This window comes from Podarcis gaigeae (genome assembly GCF_964106915.1).
Source record: "Podarcis gaigeae genome assembly, chromosome: 1".
NCBI classification, from domain to species: Eukaryota; Metazoa; Chordata; class Lepidosauria; order Squamata; family Lacertidae; genus Podarcis; species Podarcis gaigeae.
Window position 1 is genome coordinate 49,790,281 of NC_139678.1, and position 17,159 is coordinate 49,807,439.

General features: G+C 43.0%; 1 protein-coding gene across 3 annotated transcripts; it reads left to right on the forward strand.

Annotated features, from left to right (window-relative positions):
• Positions 1-4,026: 4,026 nt before the first annotated feature.
• RAPSN (receptor associated protein of the synapse) lies at positions 4,027-16,439 on the forward strand (the record flags this gene model as incomplete). Of its 3 annotated transcripts, XM_083751996.1 has the most annotated exons (9): positions 4,027-4,690; positions 4,956-6,833; positions 7,044-9,277; positions 10,815-10,973; positions 11,439-11,537; positions 11,805-11,927; positions 12,942-12,995; positions 13,952-14,151; positions 15,405-16,439. In XM_083751996.1, 7 exons carry the CDS (start codon positions 8,861-8,863, stop codon positions 15,475-15,477), a joined length of 1,125 nt encoding a protein of 374 aa, XP_083608122.1. In that variant the 3' UTR covers positions 15,478-16,439. The 3 variants fall into 3 exon arrangements, with proteins under 3 accessions (XP_083608122.1, XP_083608123.1, XP_083608121.1); XM_083751997.1 differs by lacking the exon at positions 4,956-6,833 and having other exon boundaries at positions 4,035-4,250; positions 8,903-9,277; XM_083751995.1 differs by lacking the exon at positions 4,956-6,833 and having other exon boundaries at positions 4,035-4,250; positions 8,939-9,277.
• Between the last annotated feature and the right edge of the window lie 720 nt (positions 16,440-17,159).

Sequence of the window (17,159 nt, forward strand, 5' to 3'; positions counted from 1 at the left end):
CAGACTAAGGATGAGTTCTGTCTAGGCCTTTCTGGAAAGCTAGTACAGTCATACCTCGGGTTACATACGCTTCAGGTTGTGTTTTTTTGGCTTGCGGACTGATGAAACCCGGAGGTAACAGAACGGGTTACTTCTGGGTTTCGGTGGTCGCGCATGCGCAGAAGTGCTAAATCACACTTTGCACATGCACAGAAGCACTGAATTGCAACCCACACATGTGCAGATGTGACGCTGTGGGTTGCGAGCGTGCACCTCTCACGGATCACGTTCGCAACCCGAGCGTCCACTGTACATCAAATGCAGTCATACCCCAGAGTTTGTTTGGAGGGATACAAAGAACAGCATTGCTCTTTGCCCACAGCAGTTGGAATACTTGGTGTGAGTGTGGTCGCATATACACTTACACACTTACCTTTCCCTGTCTGTATGCCGGATTTTTTCAATCCAGTGATTCATTAAGCCTTGGCATTTTATATTCTGACAATGGCTACAAAGAAGTACAGAAGTGAAGCAAGATGGTGATATATCCTCCTTTGTCTTTCATCTCCACAGCCTACTAGAAATGGGTATAACATTTCTAAATATAGACTTTGATAGGGCTACGTACAAGCTACCTCTGCTAGTAGCCACTGATGTATCTGTTCTCCATGTTTTGTATTAAAGCAATTATAATAGGCCATCACAACATTGCTTGATCGCATAAGCAGTATTTTTTCAAATATGCTGGTTATGACTAATTTAATGTCCTAACTCTTATGGTCTTAGAATTCTCATTAATGTCTACTGATGATTTTATAACCATCTAAAGTAAAATGTTACAGATGCTTAAACCCTTACTTATAAGAAAATATACTCCACCCCCCTGATCATATTAGATGAACTCTGCTATAACTTATTTGTTTTGTTAGATGAGGCAGTGTATAGCATAAGAATTGCTTTGACAGTTCAGGCATCTCTAACAAACAAGCACATCCTTAGTACGGATACACAATAAACTTGTATAATGACACACTGTTGCTTGCTGTTTTTTCCCCATCTATTCCCTCATTTCAGATACTGCATTTGCTTCTTGTAATGCCACAGCAACTCATATTTGTTTTCAGAGTGCTTTCTACTATAACTCATCTTTAGTAAGTAGTTAGCCAGTTCATAACCCCATCAGTATTCATGTACAAATAGGAGCATACATCCTGCAAGTAAACAATTCTGATTTGCATTGAATTTGTCAGTCTGGAGACCACCTGTATTCTTATTGTGCTGATTACTGCACCCTCTGCTTCAAATCACTACCAAGTTCTCGATTTATTGAAAAATGGATGTTAAACCAGCTGTTTTCTTTTACAAAATGGCTTTCAGTACATTGTAGGGGCTCCCTAGAAACGTAAAGCAAAGCAGACTCTTTTGCTACAAAATGACTTGCATAAAAATATGAGTATTAGGCAGAATTTCATTTAGAAGCCTGTTGGGACATAAGGAATCATGCCCTTAAGGAAAGTACAGTTAAAATGAAACATCTTACTTTTCTTAGAATCAGGGTCTTCTTGTTTGAACAATTTAGGGGGTATTAATAGTTTTTCCTCTTACTGGATCAATACCTTTAAGCATTTTTAAAGCAATGTTGTCAATTTAATTACTGTAATGGTGACTGTAAGGTAGTAATTATTCAGTCATGTATTCCATCCAGTGCAGCCTTTTAAGCAATACAGCAGATGATTGTATCACCTTTTTGTGGTACACAAAACAGCAGGAAAAACTAATAGCTGCTTAAAGTCCAAGAAGGGTGAGTAGAAGATGGAGGAAGCAACTGAATGACCCATTTCCCTTCAGTGAGAAATGGGAACAAAGCATCATTATGCTCACTGTGTGTTATTACCAATGTGAAGCTGTATTGCTTGTATAAAAGAAGATCAGCTGAAACCAGGCCTATGTATTAAAGCAGTCTGGCTGTAGTATTCATTTTCTGTCTGGCTGCAGTATTCATTTTCTGTCGTCCTACCTTGGCTGCATGTTCAGTCCTTCTGAACTTCAAGAAAGATTGTTTTGTTGTCCACAGTTGCTCTAGCTATGGAGAGATCAAATGTGTTCCTCTTTCTGATCTACAAGCAAACAGTTGTCAGAGGTCAAAGGGGCACATTGGTTGCCTGATGTGAATTTTTCCCCCAGCTCTCCTAATCCACTAAAAAAAAAAAAGCATATTGGAGGCCACAAAAAGATTTTGGAGAGGCTATCTGTGGCCTATAGGCTAAGAGTTTGCTACCCCTGCACCAAGGTAAAGAGTTCTGCATGTACATAGCACCACCTACTGAAAAAGCTAGCCTTCACAGTTCAGCCATTTTCATTAATGCAGCTGTGCTGTGAGAGATGGAGAAACTTGTATATTTTTCTTCTAGTTTCTTCTAGACCTATTAGTATGGTTATCTCTTGTGAACATGCTACTAAGAATTTTCTACCACTATGCATGTGGCCCTAATTCAGCTAGTAACTAGTCAACCACTGCAGTCCAAGAATTCCTGGATTTTGCTCACAGGACTATTAGATCAGACCAAAGGCCCATCTAGTCCAGCATCCCTTTTCTCACAGTGACCAGCCAGATGCCTTTGGGAAGCCCACAGCCAGGGTTTGAGCACAATAGTGCCCCCATCACTCATGATTGCAAGCAACTAGTATTAAGAGGCATACTGCCTCAGATATGATAGTTAGTCATAGCCACCATAACTAGTAACCACTGACAACCTTAGGCTCCATGAATATATCTCATTTGTATTAATTTGTACACTAATACGCCACCTTCAGTAAAATATGGATATGCCACAATCTCATGCTGAGTACCAGTCATAGCTATTTTTGTCAGGTTCGTATCTGTACTTACATAAAATAGTTTTTCTAATGTAGGGTTTCCCCCCATGAATGCATTCATTGAGAGGCTGATAACAGGAACTGACTCTCCAGTGTGCACTGGGCCAACCAGCAGTTTCCGCATTACAAAACACATGCTTTCATGCAAGTATGGACCGGAGAATACCAAAATACAACGTGAAGATTGGTGCCAAGTTCCCTAAGCTCAGCTTTATGCTTGCATGAAAAAGGTCCCAATTAAGTTCATAGCTGGCAAATAATGTTTCAGAGCCACTTCAAATGTTACACTTTGAAATGTACATCTAAGATAAAGTGTGTTCCTAAATATTAAGAGGATGAGTGCCACAAATACACATAGCAGAGACGTTCACTCATTATGGAGCTGGGACTGTCAACAGCCCTCTGAGGAATGTATGTTATGTGGCAATCTGAGGTTTGCTGCTGTTTAATGTGCGAAATGATCCTCGGTTTTAAATCCTTCTGCATTTAATACTCAGGTTTCCAAGATGTGTGTTTGGAATCCTAAAGAAGGCAGCGTTCTTGGCCATTGTGCTTAACAAGCACCACGCATCTCATCTCACAGTTAGGCTACTCATAAACTCTTAGTGCTCTTATAGTCTATTTAATGCTAGAATGGAAATGGATGAAAGCCTTAATTTGCTATACCACAGCAGCAAAGGATGCCTTCTCTGGTATATTTATAAAAGCAACGTAGAGGGAAGGACAGCGGCTGCTTCTGGCTTGCTTTCTGACCTTGGGAGTTACCAAGACTGGCATTCCTGTGAAGTCATGTGACCAGGATTGGCGGGCACAGCTGTCACCAATGGAGGGGAGGGGCACAGGAGTGGCCATTCCGATTGAATTTCACTCCAGCCACTTGAGATTTTTCTCTTCTTTTCTTGCAGTGGTTTTTTTTGTCTTCCACCTCTTTTGTTCATTGATTTGGGTTTTAGAAAGTTCTAGCAGGAGAGCAGCATCCAAGATGCTAGCCTAGAATATTAGGATGGTTGCCCTAAGACCTTGGTGGCCACATTTGCCATCTCCTGCTGACATTCCTTCATCTGAATCGTCCGAGGTTCCTGTGGTCCAGAGCTTCCGAATGGTAAAATCTGCCTTCCAGTTTTAGCACCAACTTTATTGTGTTTCACGGTGTGTCTGCTGTCCTGGCAGGTTAGTATATGACGCTCTTGAGCACAAAGGAGATGGGTCAGGACCAGACAAAGCAGCAGATAGAAAAAGGACTCCAACTTTACCAGTCCAACCAGACAGAAAAGGCCCTGCAAGTTTGGTTGAAGGTTTTGGAAAAGAGCACGGATGCTGCTGGCAGGTTTCGAGTCCTGGGTTGCCTCATCACCGCTCACTCAGAGATGGGCAGGTACAAAGACATGCTAAAGGTAAAGCAGATTTCACGCTGAATGCCTGCTCTTTTCTCTCCTAAAACGGGGATGGGAGCTGTCGTGGGCAAGCAGGCTTTGGGGAGCAGTTCAGCAGACAAACTGGATTTGGTAGAATGGCTCTTGGAAGGTCCTGTAAATTGCTTAGATTTGTAAATTGCCATCCTGCATCTCTGCTCCCAGTTCTCCATCCCCAGAAATTCTTAGATTGTCCATCTTTGATGTTTAATTCCCAGGAACGTAATTGTGCTAGCCAAAGCATGTTGTGTTATTGTAGCAGATTGTTCAGTTTTGCAAAGCATTATTTGCGTGTGAAAGTGTGCATAACTGTTCAGGAGGCAATGCCCTGAGGCTATCCTTTGATTTCAGTGACTCATCTGTCATATTATGCAATCTTATGCATATTATGCAGAAGAAGGGGGTTATACAAATTAAATACCGTATTTTTTGCTCTATAAGACTCACTTTTTTCCTCCTAAAAAGTAAGGGGAAATGTGTGCGCGTCTTATGGAGCGAATGCAGGCTGCGCAGCTATCCCAGAAGCCAGAACAGCAAGAGGGATCGCTGCTTTCGCTGCACAGTGATCCCTCTTGCTGTTCTGGCTTCTGGGATTCAGAATATTTTTTTTCTTGTTTTCCTCCTCCAAAAACTAGGTGCGTCTTGTGGTCTGGTGCATCTTATAGAGCGAAAAATACGGTAAATCAGCAACAATAGCCAGACACTCCTTTCTTGTTACCATTTTACCAGCATTTATGCTCGGGTGCCAGTAAGGCAGTGACTCCCAAATGGTGCTTGATCAGGGTTGCCAGAACTTCCCCTACATGTTCAAAGCACCCTGCATACCTTCTTGTGATGACCTAACCAGGGGGTGAGAGGTAAACAAAAGATGAGCCCTTATAGATCAGACCAAAGAGCTATCTAGTCCAGCATCCGCTTTCCCACAGTGGCCAACTAGATGCTCCTGTTGTTGTTCCCCAGCAATTGGTATTCGGAGACGTGCTGCCTCTGATCCTAAAGGGAAGCTATACAACCATCATGGCTAGTAACCACTGGGTTGTAAGTGCTCTGCAAAAGGCCATCCAACAAGACGAGACTGGAATTCAGATCTTCCAGAATCTCTGTTCTTATTGGCTACTACATGACACTAGTTCTCTTGAAGGCAGGGGTGGTGAATCTGTGAGCCCTCCAAATCTCATCAGCCCCAGCCAGTGTAGCTGATGTGTGGAGGCTGTAGTTCAGTGGCAGGGAACATCCAGCCCCCAGGCCTCCCTCTTTGGCCTCTGGGGCAGTTTCAGCCAAGCCACAGCCACTTGCCCAGCACTTACGTCTTTTATGACTACAGTGTAGTTCAGCAACATTTGGAAGGCCAAAGGTTAAGTCACCCTTATTTTAAGGCAATTGTAGGAAAAGTGCAGTGTAGACAGTTGTGGGAGGATTATCTGTATATCGTGGGTTGGGTGCTGGCCAGTGTACCTTCAACAGAGACTCAGCTCCACTAGTGGTCCCTTCAGTAAAATACTTGGGAACCTAATTTCTTGCTAGTGCAGCATGTAACTAGTAGCATTTGCAAGCGTTTCATTTGAGGGTTGACAGAGCCCCAAGACCAAGTGATAGCCACACAAGAGATTCTATAAAGTCTGAAACATGGGCAGGTGGATACAGAGAGCTCACAGTCCAAATAGGTATGTACACAAACCTAAAAGAGGGACTGCAGAAGAACAACAATTAGCCACCCCAACAGTTGTTCAATGTCATTTCCTCAGTATGGTGTTTCGTGTTTAATCTTGTCACATCTTCCACAAAGCAAGTGCATTAATCTCTGTGCAGGCCTCTGGGTGATGCATTCCATCTTGAAGAGCTCACAGCCAGGTGCTTCTTAGGTAAGAACAGATGCATTGGATGAGGAGGTGCTTAATGATGCTCAAACCCATTCACAGTGGCCAGGAGCATTCCGGTTTGCAAAGGAGGGCTTTTCTTATGTTCTTAAGTGTTCTTCTGGGAGGGCATTCCAGGACAGCAAGGGGGAAAGGGGGAAGGCATTGCAAGGAGCAGGCACCCTTTGGATGGCTGAGGATTGTAGGAATGGATGAGTGAAGGTCACAAGAAGGTACATGTTGGGAGATCAGTGCAGAGGGATAGGCAGGAGCAAGGCGATGGAGGCTTTGCAGATAAATGGAGAGCAGGAGAGGTTCCAAATTGACCAAAATATTGACAGGAGCTTTTAAAGGTTTAAAGTCAGGGTTTCCCAAATTTGGGTCTCCAGCTGTTGTTGGACTACTACAACTTCCATCATCCCTAGCTAGAAAGACTAGTGGTCAGGAATGATGGAGTCGCAAGTTTGGGAAATACAGGTTTAAACCATAGAAGAACAAATGAGACAGCAGGCTTGAAATGACACAGTAGAATCCAATGTTGTGTGAGCAGGCTTGCACTTGAGCAAGGAGACTTCCCTTCCCTCCAATCTCCCCACCCCCGTTATACCCCTAAAATCTGCTCTAGGGGGTCTACCAACTCTTTAGAGCAGATTCTGAAGGTGAGAAGAGCAAGGAAGGTGAAGTCTAGTTGTATGAGTGCATGAGTTCAGTATTCTATGATTCTATGAGTTCTATGAGTATTCTATGATTCTATGAGTTCAGAATTCTATGATTCTATGAGAAGAGCAAGGAAAGTGAAGTCTAGTTGTATGAGTGCATGAGCGCAGTACACACACACACACACACAGCGAGTGCATGCACAAACATGCATGGACAGCATTGGCTTAGATCTAATATTAAGTCTTAAAATAATAAACAGGGACGATAACCTGTGAAACATTTAATTTAGCTAAGATGACTTCATCTCTAACGTGTGCTTCATCAAGATGCTGGAAATGATACAGATACCTTGCCTTGAATACTTCAGAGTCTAAATTAAGAGACCTGGACCTAAGTTTGGAGAACCTTATGGAATAAACAATTTATAAATGGAAAGCCTTGCCAAGCACTTCTGTTCATCAAGATGGCGCTTAATTCTTTGCCTCAAATCTAGCATGGGAGCTGGTTTTAATTAGCTGGGAAAGGACATAGTTGCACCTGTTTAACACTAAAGGAGAGACCACAGGCAAAAGTTCTGGATGGCAAAAGCTATGTGAGTTGAAGAGGGGCTGGTCTAGGGTGCAATTCCAGGGATCAGCATCCTGGCTACAATTAATCCCTTTCTTAATGATACACAGAAGGGAAGCAAGTTAATGGAAAGGGTTGTTAGGACTGCTTTACCCAGGACACACTTTTCTGCATGGAAGGGTAGCAGCCCGTGGTAAGGAGACGCAGCAGAGAGAGAGAGAAAGAGTCAAGTAGTTTGTTTTACTTAATTATATTGCATTTGGGTTTTGACCAGCTTAATTTAAAAAATCAAGGCAGCAATATCCTACCATTTCTGACTCACTTGTTTCTTATACAAGAAAGCCCTTTCTTTGCCCAGCATGCTTCCAGATTACCTGCTTATTGAGCATTCATCCTGATTTCTTTGCAAAGGAGATGAGGCCATGTTGGCTATTTAATGAGCATTCTTTCTTCTTTGCTTGTGGGGAGGTTAGATGTTACCGCGTCACAAGGGGTTATCCCGTGTTTCTAGTCACTTTTCTTGCCGTAAAAAGTCCAACCTTTTGGGGAAGCACCTTTGTTTTACCAGATCTCTAAATCAGCTTTAGTTATACCACTGAATTTGCTGGTAGCGCCCTCTGCCCTCTTAGCTTCCCCACATGTAACAGTTTTCTTAGGCAATTGGCCCTTTATTCCTGCTAACCTCCACGCAAATAACAGGGTTAAACCAGAAAGCAGACAGAGTAGCCATGAAAACGATTAGTTTTACGAGCCAAAAAGCAGCAGACTGCAGTGCAATGGGAAGACTGAGCCAGGGAGGCATGAGAGTGATCGGATATCACAGTGTTTAGTGTTTGAGAGCGAGACCTGCACAGCTATTTAATTATTTAAGGAAATTAGTTTAGTTAAAGCTGTTTAATATTTAATGTAGTTGAAAATAAGCCAAAACAAATTATTTAGGGAGCAATTCAGTCCATTCTCATACTGCTGCCATCTTTCTGAAAATGCCAGAACTGAAATATAAAAAGACAGGGTACGATATGGGTAAGGAATCTTGAATTTTACTGAAAGATATCTTTCCTGAAATTCCCTCACACAGAAACTCTGGTAAGGATAATTGAGTAGGAAGAAAACTGACCTTAACCAGCAATAGACTGAACGGAATCATTGGAGCTTACAGTAGTATAGCTGTGAAGAATGGGGATTAATTACGATGCCCACTGAGATTCATAAAATGATAGAATCATGGAGTTGGAACATTCCCCCTGCAATGCAGGAATCTCAACTAAAGCATCCATGACAGATGGCCATCCAAGCTCTGCTTAAAAGCCTCCAATGAAGGAGGTTTAAATTCCTCCCTCTCTCACCTTCTGTCTCCTCCTGTGACCATTGGCAGCTCCTCCTTATACCCACATTTGAGGCTTCTTTGACATGAAGGTCTCTTGTATCTGCTTAAACCTCCACCTCTGGCCTTAATTCACCCAGTGTATCATACCTCTGTATTCTTAACTCCAAGCTCCTCAGTGCATCATGCACCTGAATGCATCAGCAGTATCTTTTCTAGCAACAGAGATGATGTTCCTTAAATGTTCTGTTCTCTGCTGGAAGTTTGCAGTTGTGCAGATAGACACAGCCCGGGAGCTGGAGGATCCGGACTACCTTACAGAGAGCTACCTGAATCTGGCTCGGAGCAATGAGAAGCTCTGTGAATTCCAAAAAACCATCTCCTACTGCAAGACCTGCCTGAACATGCAAGGCACCACAGTGAGCCTGCAGCTCAATGGCCAAGTCAGCCTCAGCATGGGCAATGCCTACCTCGGCCTCAGCATCTTCCAGAAGGCTCTGGAGTGTTTTGAGAAAGCCCTGCGCTATGCCCACAACAATGACGACAAGATGCTGGAGTGCCGCGTCTGCTGCAGCTTAGGGAATTTCTACACACACCTCAAGGTGGGTACTGCTCAGGCAGGAGGAGAAGAGGGACTGCAGTTAAGAGGTTGGACAATATGACAGGAGCAGAAGGAATTTGAGGCATGCGGACAAATGTCCATGGGGCTGTCCAGACTGTGGTTTGGTCATGTAATGTGCAGGATGAGGCCGGGAAAGTATCCTGGTGACAGGCAGATACCTTTGCCCCCTCTTAGGCTGCCCCACAATGAGTGTGGGGAGCCATCATTCAGGCTGAAAAGATCCTGACAACCCTTGCCAACAATAACAGGAGGAGCAGGGCACTGATTGCCTAGTTAGCAAAGGTGGCAGTGCCAAGTTGGCAGTCCTTAAAGAAGGGCTTGACTTTGAGGCTGCTCCATATATTACAGTTTTGGTATAGGAAGCCTGAAAATTACACACGGGTTACATTCCCGCAATCACTAAACCAAATTTTGGTCTAAACCAAAATCAAAACACATTGGGTGCAGTGGCGGGTGGGATTGCCAAAGTCTTTTCCCCCAGGACAGCTGCCCCCATTCCATCCCCCTTTTGTTTATTTATTTGCCAAGCAAATAAAGCTGATTGTGCACAAGGTAAATGTGCTTAAGGGGGACTGTAACATACCTTACTTACGCCATCATTTTCAAGGTATAACTGCAGTTACAGCACCTTTTGGTCATGTGGTGTGGTTGTGTCTGATTAGTTGTCACATACAGAATTTTCTGAGAAAATGAATGCAGTGCCCATCAACATGGACAATGTTCTATCAAATAACTCAATAAACAACTCCCTCACTTGTGTGAATGAATCCCAAACTACTAGTACTTTTCTTCTAGAAAAAAGGTACTCACCATAAAGTTGTTGGAGTAAGTGGCACACTTTTAATAAGTGCTTGTCTTCTAGGGAAAAAAGGGTGCTGGTACTGCGTACTGAAGCACCCCCGGGGGGGGAAAGCACTGCTAGTACCAGTGTTTTCCATTGGAGAGGGTTTGGCAGGTTTCCCTCCTAATGCTTTACATTTCTGAGAAGGAAATTCTCCCAATTCTGGGGAAAACAAGCATATTCCTATTCTGGGGCAATAGGCCCCCTGACCCTGGGTGTAACCTTGGCAACGCTTGTTTTTAATGCATTCTCACTTTAAATTTGGGGATTTGTAAAAGACTCAAACCCCTTTCCCAAATTGCTGTTCACTAAAATCTGTACAATGAGAAGCAAGCCCTTTGAAGAGCAGCAGCAATGTGCAGAGTAGGTGGGTTTCCCTACGTTACTGCAAATAGGTGAGTTTATAAATCTGCTAAGTTTTATCTTCTAATTTATGAGAGATCGTGGAATTAAGAGATTGATGAGAAATAGGCATGTCTGCTGTACATACCATACAATGCATGCACCTTACAGCCTGGCTGATTTGGGACTAGGTTTCCGCCTGCTTGCAGAACTGGAGATAGGTGCTCCCCTTATTACCTTGACAGGCTCTTTGCTGCTCCACAAGCAGTCTTAAGGGTCTCATGCTTCTCTCCCACCCACCTCTGTCCCTGCTTTTGTCTCTTATCTTTTTAAGGACTATGAGAAAGCCCTGTTCTTTCCATGCAAGGCTGCGGAGCTGGTGAATGATTATGGAAAGGGCTGGAGTCTAAAGTACCGAGCGATGAGTCAGTACTACATGGCTGTGGCCTATCGGAAGTTGGGGCGCTTGGCCGACGCAATGGAATGCTGTGAGGTACAAGGTGGCGAGGCGCTAAAAAAAGAGAATGAGAGGTCTCTGCAGGTCAGCAAGGGATGGACTGTAATTCTGTGGCAACAGACCTGCTTTGTGAACAGTTCACTCCCTGACATCTCAAGTTAAAAGGTCAAATAGACCCTAGAGAGATTCTGCCAATCAGAGTGGACAGTATTGAGCTAGATAGAGAAATAGAAGGTCTGACATAGTACAAAGTATATTCCCACATAGATAAAGGCATCTATTGCAATATATGCCCTGTAGCTCATACAAGTATACTCCTGCTTTCTCTTATTGCCAGCAGATAACATGGGTGAGAGCTCTCCAGTGCAAGTGGGGCACAAGACCAATATACAATATGTGAACACCCTCACCCCCAAGTAGATGCAAAATTCTTAGAGCAAACTGGATCTATGGTGTGGTTGAAAAGGTTTAAATTCTGATTCTGTGACATTTTCTTGCTAGGAGTCAATGAAGATTGCCCTTCAGCATGGAGATCGTCCTTTGCAGGCACAATGCCTGCTTTGCTTTGCTGATATCCACCGCAGCCGTGCAGATATACAGGTATGCAGGCCCATGCGGAGTGGGGTGGGGGGCAGCCAGGTACACTTGCCCAGAACTAAGCCAGCTGGGGTGCCTTGCCAGAGACCCACTGCTTTTTTTTGTTTGAGTTTATGACTTTATTCTAACAAGACTCCTGTCCTGGGCCTCAGACAAGCTCTGCATACTCCTGCAGGTATGAAACACCCATTCCGTCCTATGAAACAGGCAACAGCAGTTGGAGATTAAGTTATAAGGCTTGGAGAGTGATTGACCTCTCTTATACCGCAGACAGCATTCCCCCGTTACGATTCCTCAATGAGCATCATGACCGAGATTGGGAACCGTCTGGGACAGATCCAGGTGCTGGTGGGCGTGGCCAAGTGCTGGGTGATTCAGAAGGAACTGGACAAGGTCAGTGATAGGCTAAACTGAAAAGCTGAATAGATGACACTTGATTCCCCTTTGATCTCTTCCGTTTCAGTTCTTTCCCCTAAATCCCAACAACTTGGCCCTTGCAGTTACCACCTTAAATATTCTTCATACTGCTAATGCTAGCCTGTACCAATCCAATGTTCCTATGGCCTGATTTTTATTACATGAACTAAGACGTAGCCTAAGACACCAATGTAGCAAATGGGGAGCAGAAGGGGATTGATCTTTATCACCATGGCACTTTATTTCTTCAGTTCTATGCTCATTTTACAGAAAACTGTAACATCCAGTTCCAACCAAAGATCCTTGGTTGTGGCTGGGGAAATTCAAAAGTACATAATAAGGGGAATCTGGAGATAACTGTGAAACATTAAGATTACCTGTTCCCATAGTGAAGAGACAGAGACAGTGCCTTCCTGCTCAGATATGTTCACGGACCATTCACAGAGAGTATGACTAAGGATTCCTTCATGGCAGGGGTAGATGGGAAATCTGCAGCTCTCCAACGTGGGAGGCAGCAGTTACAAGTTACCAGTTTCTGCAGCCACTGTGGGCACTGTGATTCTCCAGCGGTTTGCGTTTGCCCCTAGAGACGCACTCCATTGTCCCTCAAGACAGATAGATGCCAACAGCGATAATCAAATGTGGCAAGCAGGACCATGTAGCTGCACCATAGATTTCCACAAAAGGCCTTACCAAATTGACCATCTTAGTTTCTGTTCCTTCCCTAATAATCTCTAGGGTGGAACTAGGCTTTCTCACTGCCACTGCACGGTTGAGTTGAAGTTTTCAGTGAGCTATCCAACATGAGTAGATATAGGAGAAATGCACACAATAGATTGTAATAATTTTTTTAAAAAAATCAATCTAAAGCCATAGCCTTTTCACCTGAGGTGTGTTTCGGCATGCAACATGAAAGCTGCATAAAATGGATTTATTTCTGTCTCGACTACAGTAATATGCAGCATAGTGATCTTGTTTTATTTCCCACAGGCACTAGAAAGTATCGAGAAGGCTTATGACGTGGCAGAGGGACTAGGAAACAAGGTAAGTCCTCTCATTGCCAATTCCTTGTGCCAATTATGAGGTAATCTGCTCTATTTATTTAAAATATTTGAGTTGTGTCCATCTAAGTCATATTCTGAGGAGACTCGCTGAAATCAATGACCATTGACTTTGATGGGTCTACTCTAAATAAGAAAGGATATAAAAAGTTGAATCTGGCTTTCTTCTTAACAGGCCTCCAAGGCAGCTCCCAAGTGAAAATGAATGCACAATATCACCATAAGAAGACACTTTTAAAAGGCAGTGGTGACTGATGAAAGCCCTGGCACTGATGGAAAACTATAGACTTGTAATTGGTTAACAGTCAATTCCTTTCACCAGGGTACTTTTGAGGGAGCAGGGATAGGAATTCCTAACAGAAACTGCAACACCTCACCAAAATACAATTCTCAGGATTCTTCAGGAGAACACTTTAGTGTAAATTGATAATGTAAGCTGCGCTCTTGGTGGAGGCAGGCCTTCTTAATAGAAAGGGAAGAAAAGAGCTATTCCCAGCTTTTTATAACTTTCAGGAAAATGGAGTTAGCATGGTAGCTACTACACTGAGGAGAAAACAACCTCTCTCATTTTACAGATGGTTTAGGAGAGGCAATCATTGTAAATGTCCATAAACTTCAGTGGGTCTCCTCTGAGTATGGTTAATGTGGGAAATTGTCCACTGAACCTGAAAAGAGGGACATTTTCATCAAGCTTGATTAATATGTATGTTGTAAGATTTTCACCTTACAAAAACAAGAGTTCTAGGTGAGAGAAAACTAACCTGGCAGATGGTAGAGGACAAGGAGGAGCACAAGGGGAGACACAGGAGGTGATAAAGGTGTAGGAAAGTTGTAAAAGAGAAAGTTTTATTGCTGATTAAGGATTGAAATGGTTGGATCCGCAGAAAGCCAGTCTAGTCCTCTGTGATGCCCTTTCCGTCTTTCCCCATCTCCGCACAGCTTGGCCTGCTGAAGGTTCACTGCCTGTGTGAAGGCATCTACCGCACAAAGGGGCAGCAGCGGGAGCTTCGCAACCATGTGGTGAAGTTTCATGAATGTGTGGAAGAAATGGAGCTTTACTGTGGCATGTGTGGCGAATCTATTGGAGACAAGAACCACCAGCTCCAAGCTTTGCCCTGCTCCCATGTCTTCCATATAAAGTAAGTAACAGAAAGGGATGCATCAGATCATAAGTGATAGAGCTGAATTGACTGGGGGATGTTGGTGAATGAATGAATTCTTTATTAACTAATGAAGGTCTGCTGTTAATGACACAACTCTTGTTTTGTAGTGAAGTTGGTAGGGAGGTATATTGAAGTTTATGAGCCAGTAGGAACTAGGTCATATTGCACCACAAACTATTTGCAAAATGTGGAAAATTGGAAATGGAAGAAAGGATGGATTGTGCTTGATGTCTACTCCAAAATGAGCAAATAGAATAATAAAATCAGGAAGTAGTTGAAGGTCATCTGTTCCAAAATGTTGTCCAAATTTAGCATATGCTGTGCATTAAAAAAGGAGTTGAAGGGGTAATCTGTCACTATGAGTTACTAAATGCTGCCTTACATGGTGGGAAATGCAACAGGCAAGAGGGTAGAGTGAGTGAATGGAGCAACTCCATGCTTTGCAGAAGCATGGAATGAAACTAGGGGAGTTCAGGAGTGGTTTGGAAGTCTGATTGTAAACAAAGAGGTCCTGGAGGCCAGCATCAAAAAGAAAACAGCAAATGACCTCATGGACGAGAAATCTTGGCATCCATAATCTGGCAAGGCTAACTTTAGCATGTAGTAAATAGCAGATCAAATATTAACAAACAAAAAGAGAATGTGAACAGGTTGGTAGCATAGCCATGACTAATGGTTAATGTGAGTGGATAAAACCCACAAATTGCAGCAAATGAGTTGCTTAGTTTTCTTCAATGAAAAAGAAAGCATCCCTGTAACAGATTTGGAAAACAGTGAGTGACTAAGTTATACTCTGAGTAGATGCATTGAGATCAGTGGGCTTATGTCCTTTAATTTCAATGAGTCTACTCTGAATATTGATTTGTGTGGCAGTGTTTTTTAAATGGTATCGTTATGTGCCTTATTCCTGTATCTTAAATACTGTACAGAGATAGCTCAGTTGGTAGACCATGAGACTCTTATTCTCAGGGTGGTGGGTTTGAGCCCCATTCTGGGCTAAAGATTCCTGCATTGCAGAGACGGTTGAACTAGATGAATCATAGAATCATAGAGTTGGAAGAGACCACAAGGGCCATCGAGTCCAACCCCCGTGCTTGTGGTTCTTTCCAATGATTCAATTATGAGTATAGGTAATTAGTAATTATCAGGTCCTATTCCTCCCTAAAGACTAGTTATTTAAGTTAGGACCTCCTCTACACTCCAGCTTATGGTGTTCTTTTTCACTGCAGGTGTCTTCAGACCAATGGGACACGTGGTTGCCCCAATTGCCGGCGCTCATCTGTTAAACCAGGATTTGTGTGATCCACTGAATCCATGATTTAAGAGAGCTCATTTGATAAGTGTCAAATAGCTGGAACATTTTAGGCTCATGGTATGGAGATGGGGAACCAATGGGTAGGAAGAGGGTCTCCTGCAGACTGGATGCAACATGTGGACCTAGTTCTCTGCTTCCTGATGTTCCACACATCTGAGTTGTGGATGTCTACCTGGAGTTCTCTGACATCTCTTTCCTCAAAACCAGTTATCACAACCAATATGTCACCTTTGTTCTTTGAAGGGAGTTGGTTAGCATGTCTTCCTACGATCCCAGTCCCCTCATTCTCATGTTCTGCTGCTTCTGGTAGTTTCTACCAGGTCCAGTTCTGACACTCATACCACACACCTTGTTTTTATTCATTCCTTGTGGGAAACAAAATTATCATGACAGCACACTGTACTTGGTTGATGTAGCTATAGAGAGGTACCAGCCATTTCCCAAGTACCACTATATGTTACTTCCTCATGGCATGTATTGGATGCCCAGCAGCAGTTCCCTGTATATACTTCGGGAAATTAATATGATATCTGTAATATAAAATAGGATCCTTTGATGAGCTCACCTGACTTATCAAATTCAAGCTTCTTTTGCCTTAGAATGTTCAGCTCTGTGATGTCTCCACCTGTCTTCCAGCAATGTGTTTGTGTCTGCCACAGTGTGCTTGGGATTCTGCCCAGAGTATTGGATTTATTTGGCTTGAGAGCCGCTCTATTCTGCTCCTGCAGAAAATCCAATTGCTGCATGGACTACAAAGGGAAAGCCTCTTGGGCCAGGGTGGGGAAAGGTGCTTGTTGGGGGGATGTTTCTTTTGTTTTATTCGTTTGCTATAGTATTGTGATGTTACACAAGCAGAAGCAGTTACCTGTCTGCAATTATGTTGTCTTCAGTATATTTATACATTCAGTAAAACTATTTATACTGGAATCAATAAAGTTGTATCAGCCAACGACTCAGTATTTTCAAATTACCTTGACACAGTTGTCTCTCCCACCACCACCGCCCACAAACATGAAAAGCAGTTTTTAACCAAGTAATGCATGCTGTAGTTAGCATCATTTTTTATTAATATACTGTTGCATTCTGTGTTCCTATCAAAACAACAACAACAAGAAGAAAGCCAGAATGTAGAGAGAAGGGAATGGCCTCATTTTTAATGCAAGAGCTATTTGAGGAGAATTGGAAAAGGCTTGTGAGCAACCCTAAGTGCAGATGAGGGAATAAATCAGTATGTTTGTTAGGATTTTTGTGGATTTCTTATCCTATGTGTGTGCCGAATCTTAGCAGATTTCACAAGAATCCTGCTTTTTCACTGCCAGCTGTCTTTGGTTTGACGGCAAATTGACTTGGGAGATGGTTGGAGGAGAGATTCTGTTTTCTACAGATTACAGTTGACTTTGGGATCCCTTCTGTACACTCCTACAGGAGTTTATAAACAGCAAAAGTTCTTACCACAAGCACATTTTAAAGGCTACGCCCCTCATCCCTAAGGCAGCATAGGAGTTGCATCATGAATGAGGACTTGGACCCTGATCTATATGTAGCATGCTAGATTAAATCCGTACCTGTGTTTTATAGCTTTCCAGAAGACACATTTCACAAAAACTGCAATCCTAAGCACCTTTGTTGTGAGGTCCCACTAAACTCAGTGGGATTTACTTTTGAGAAA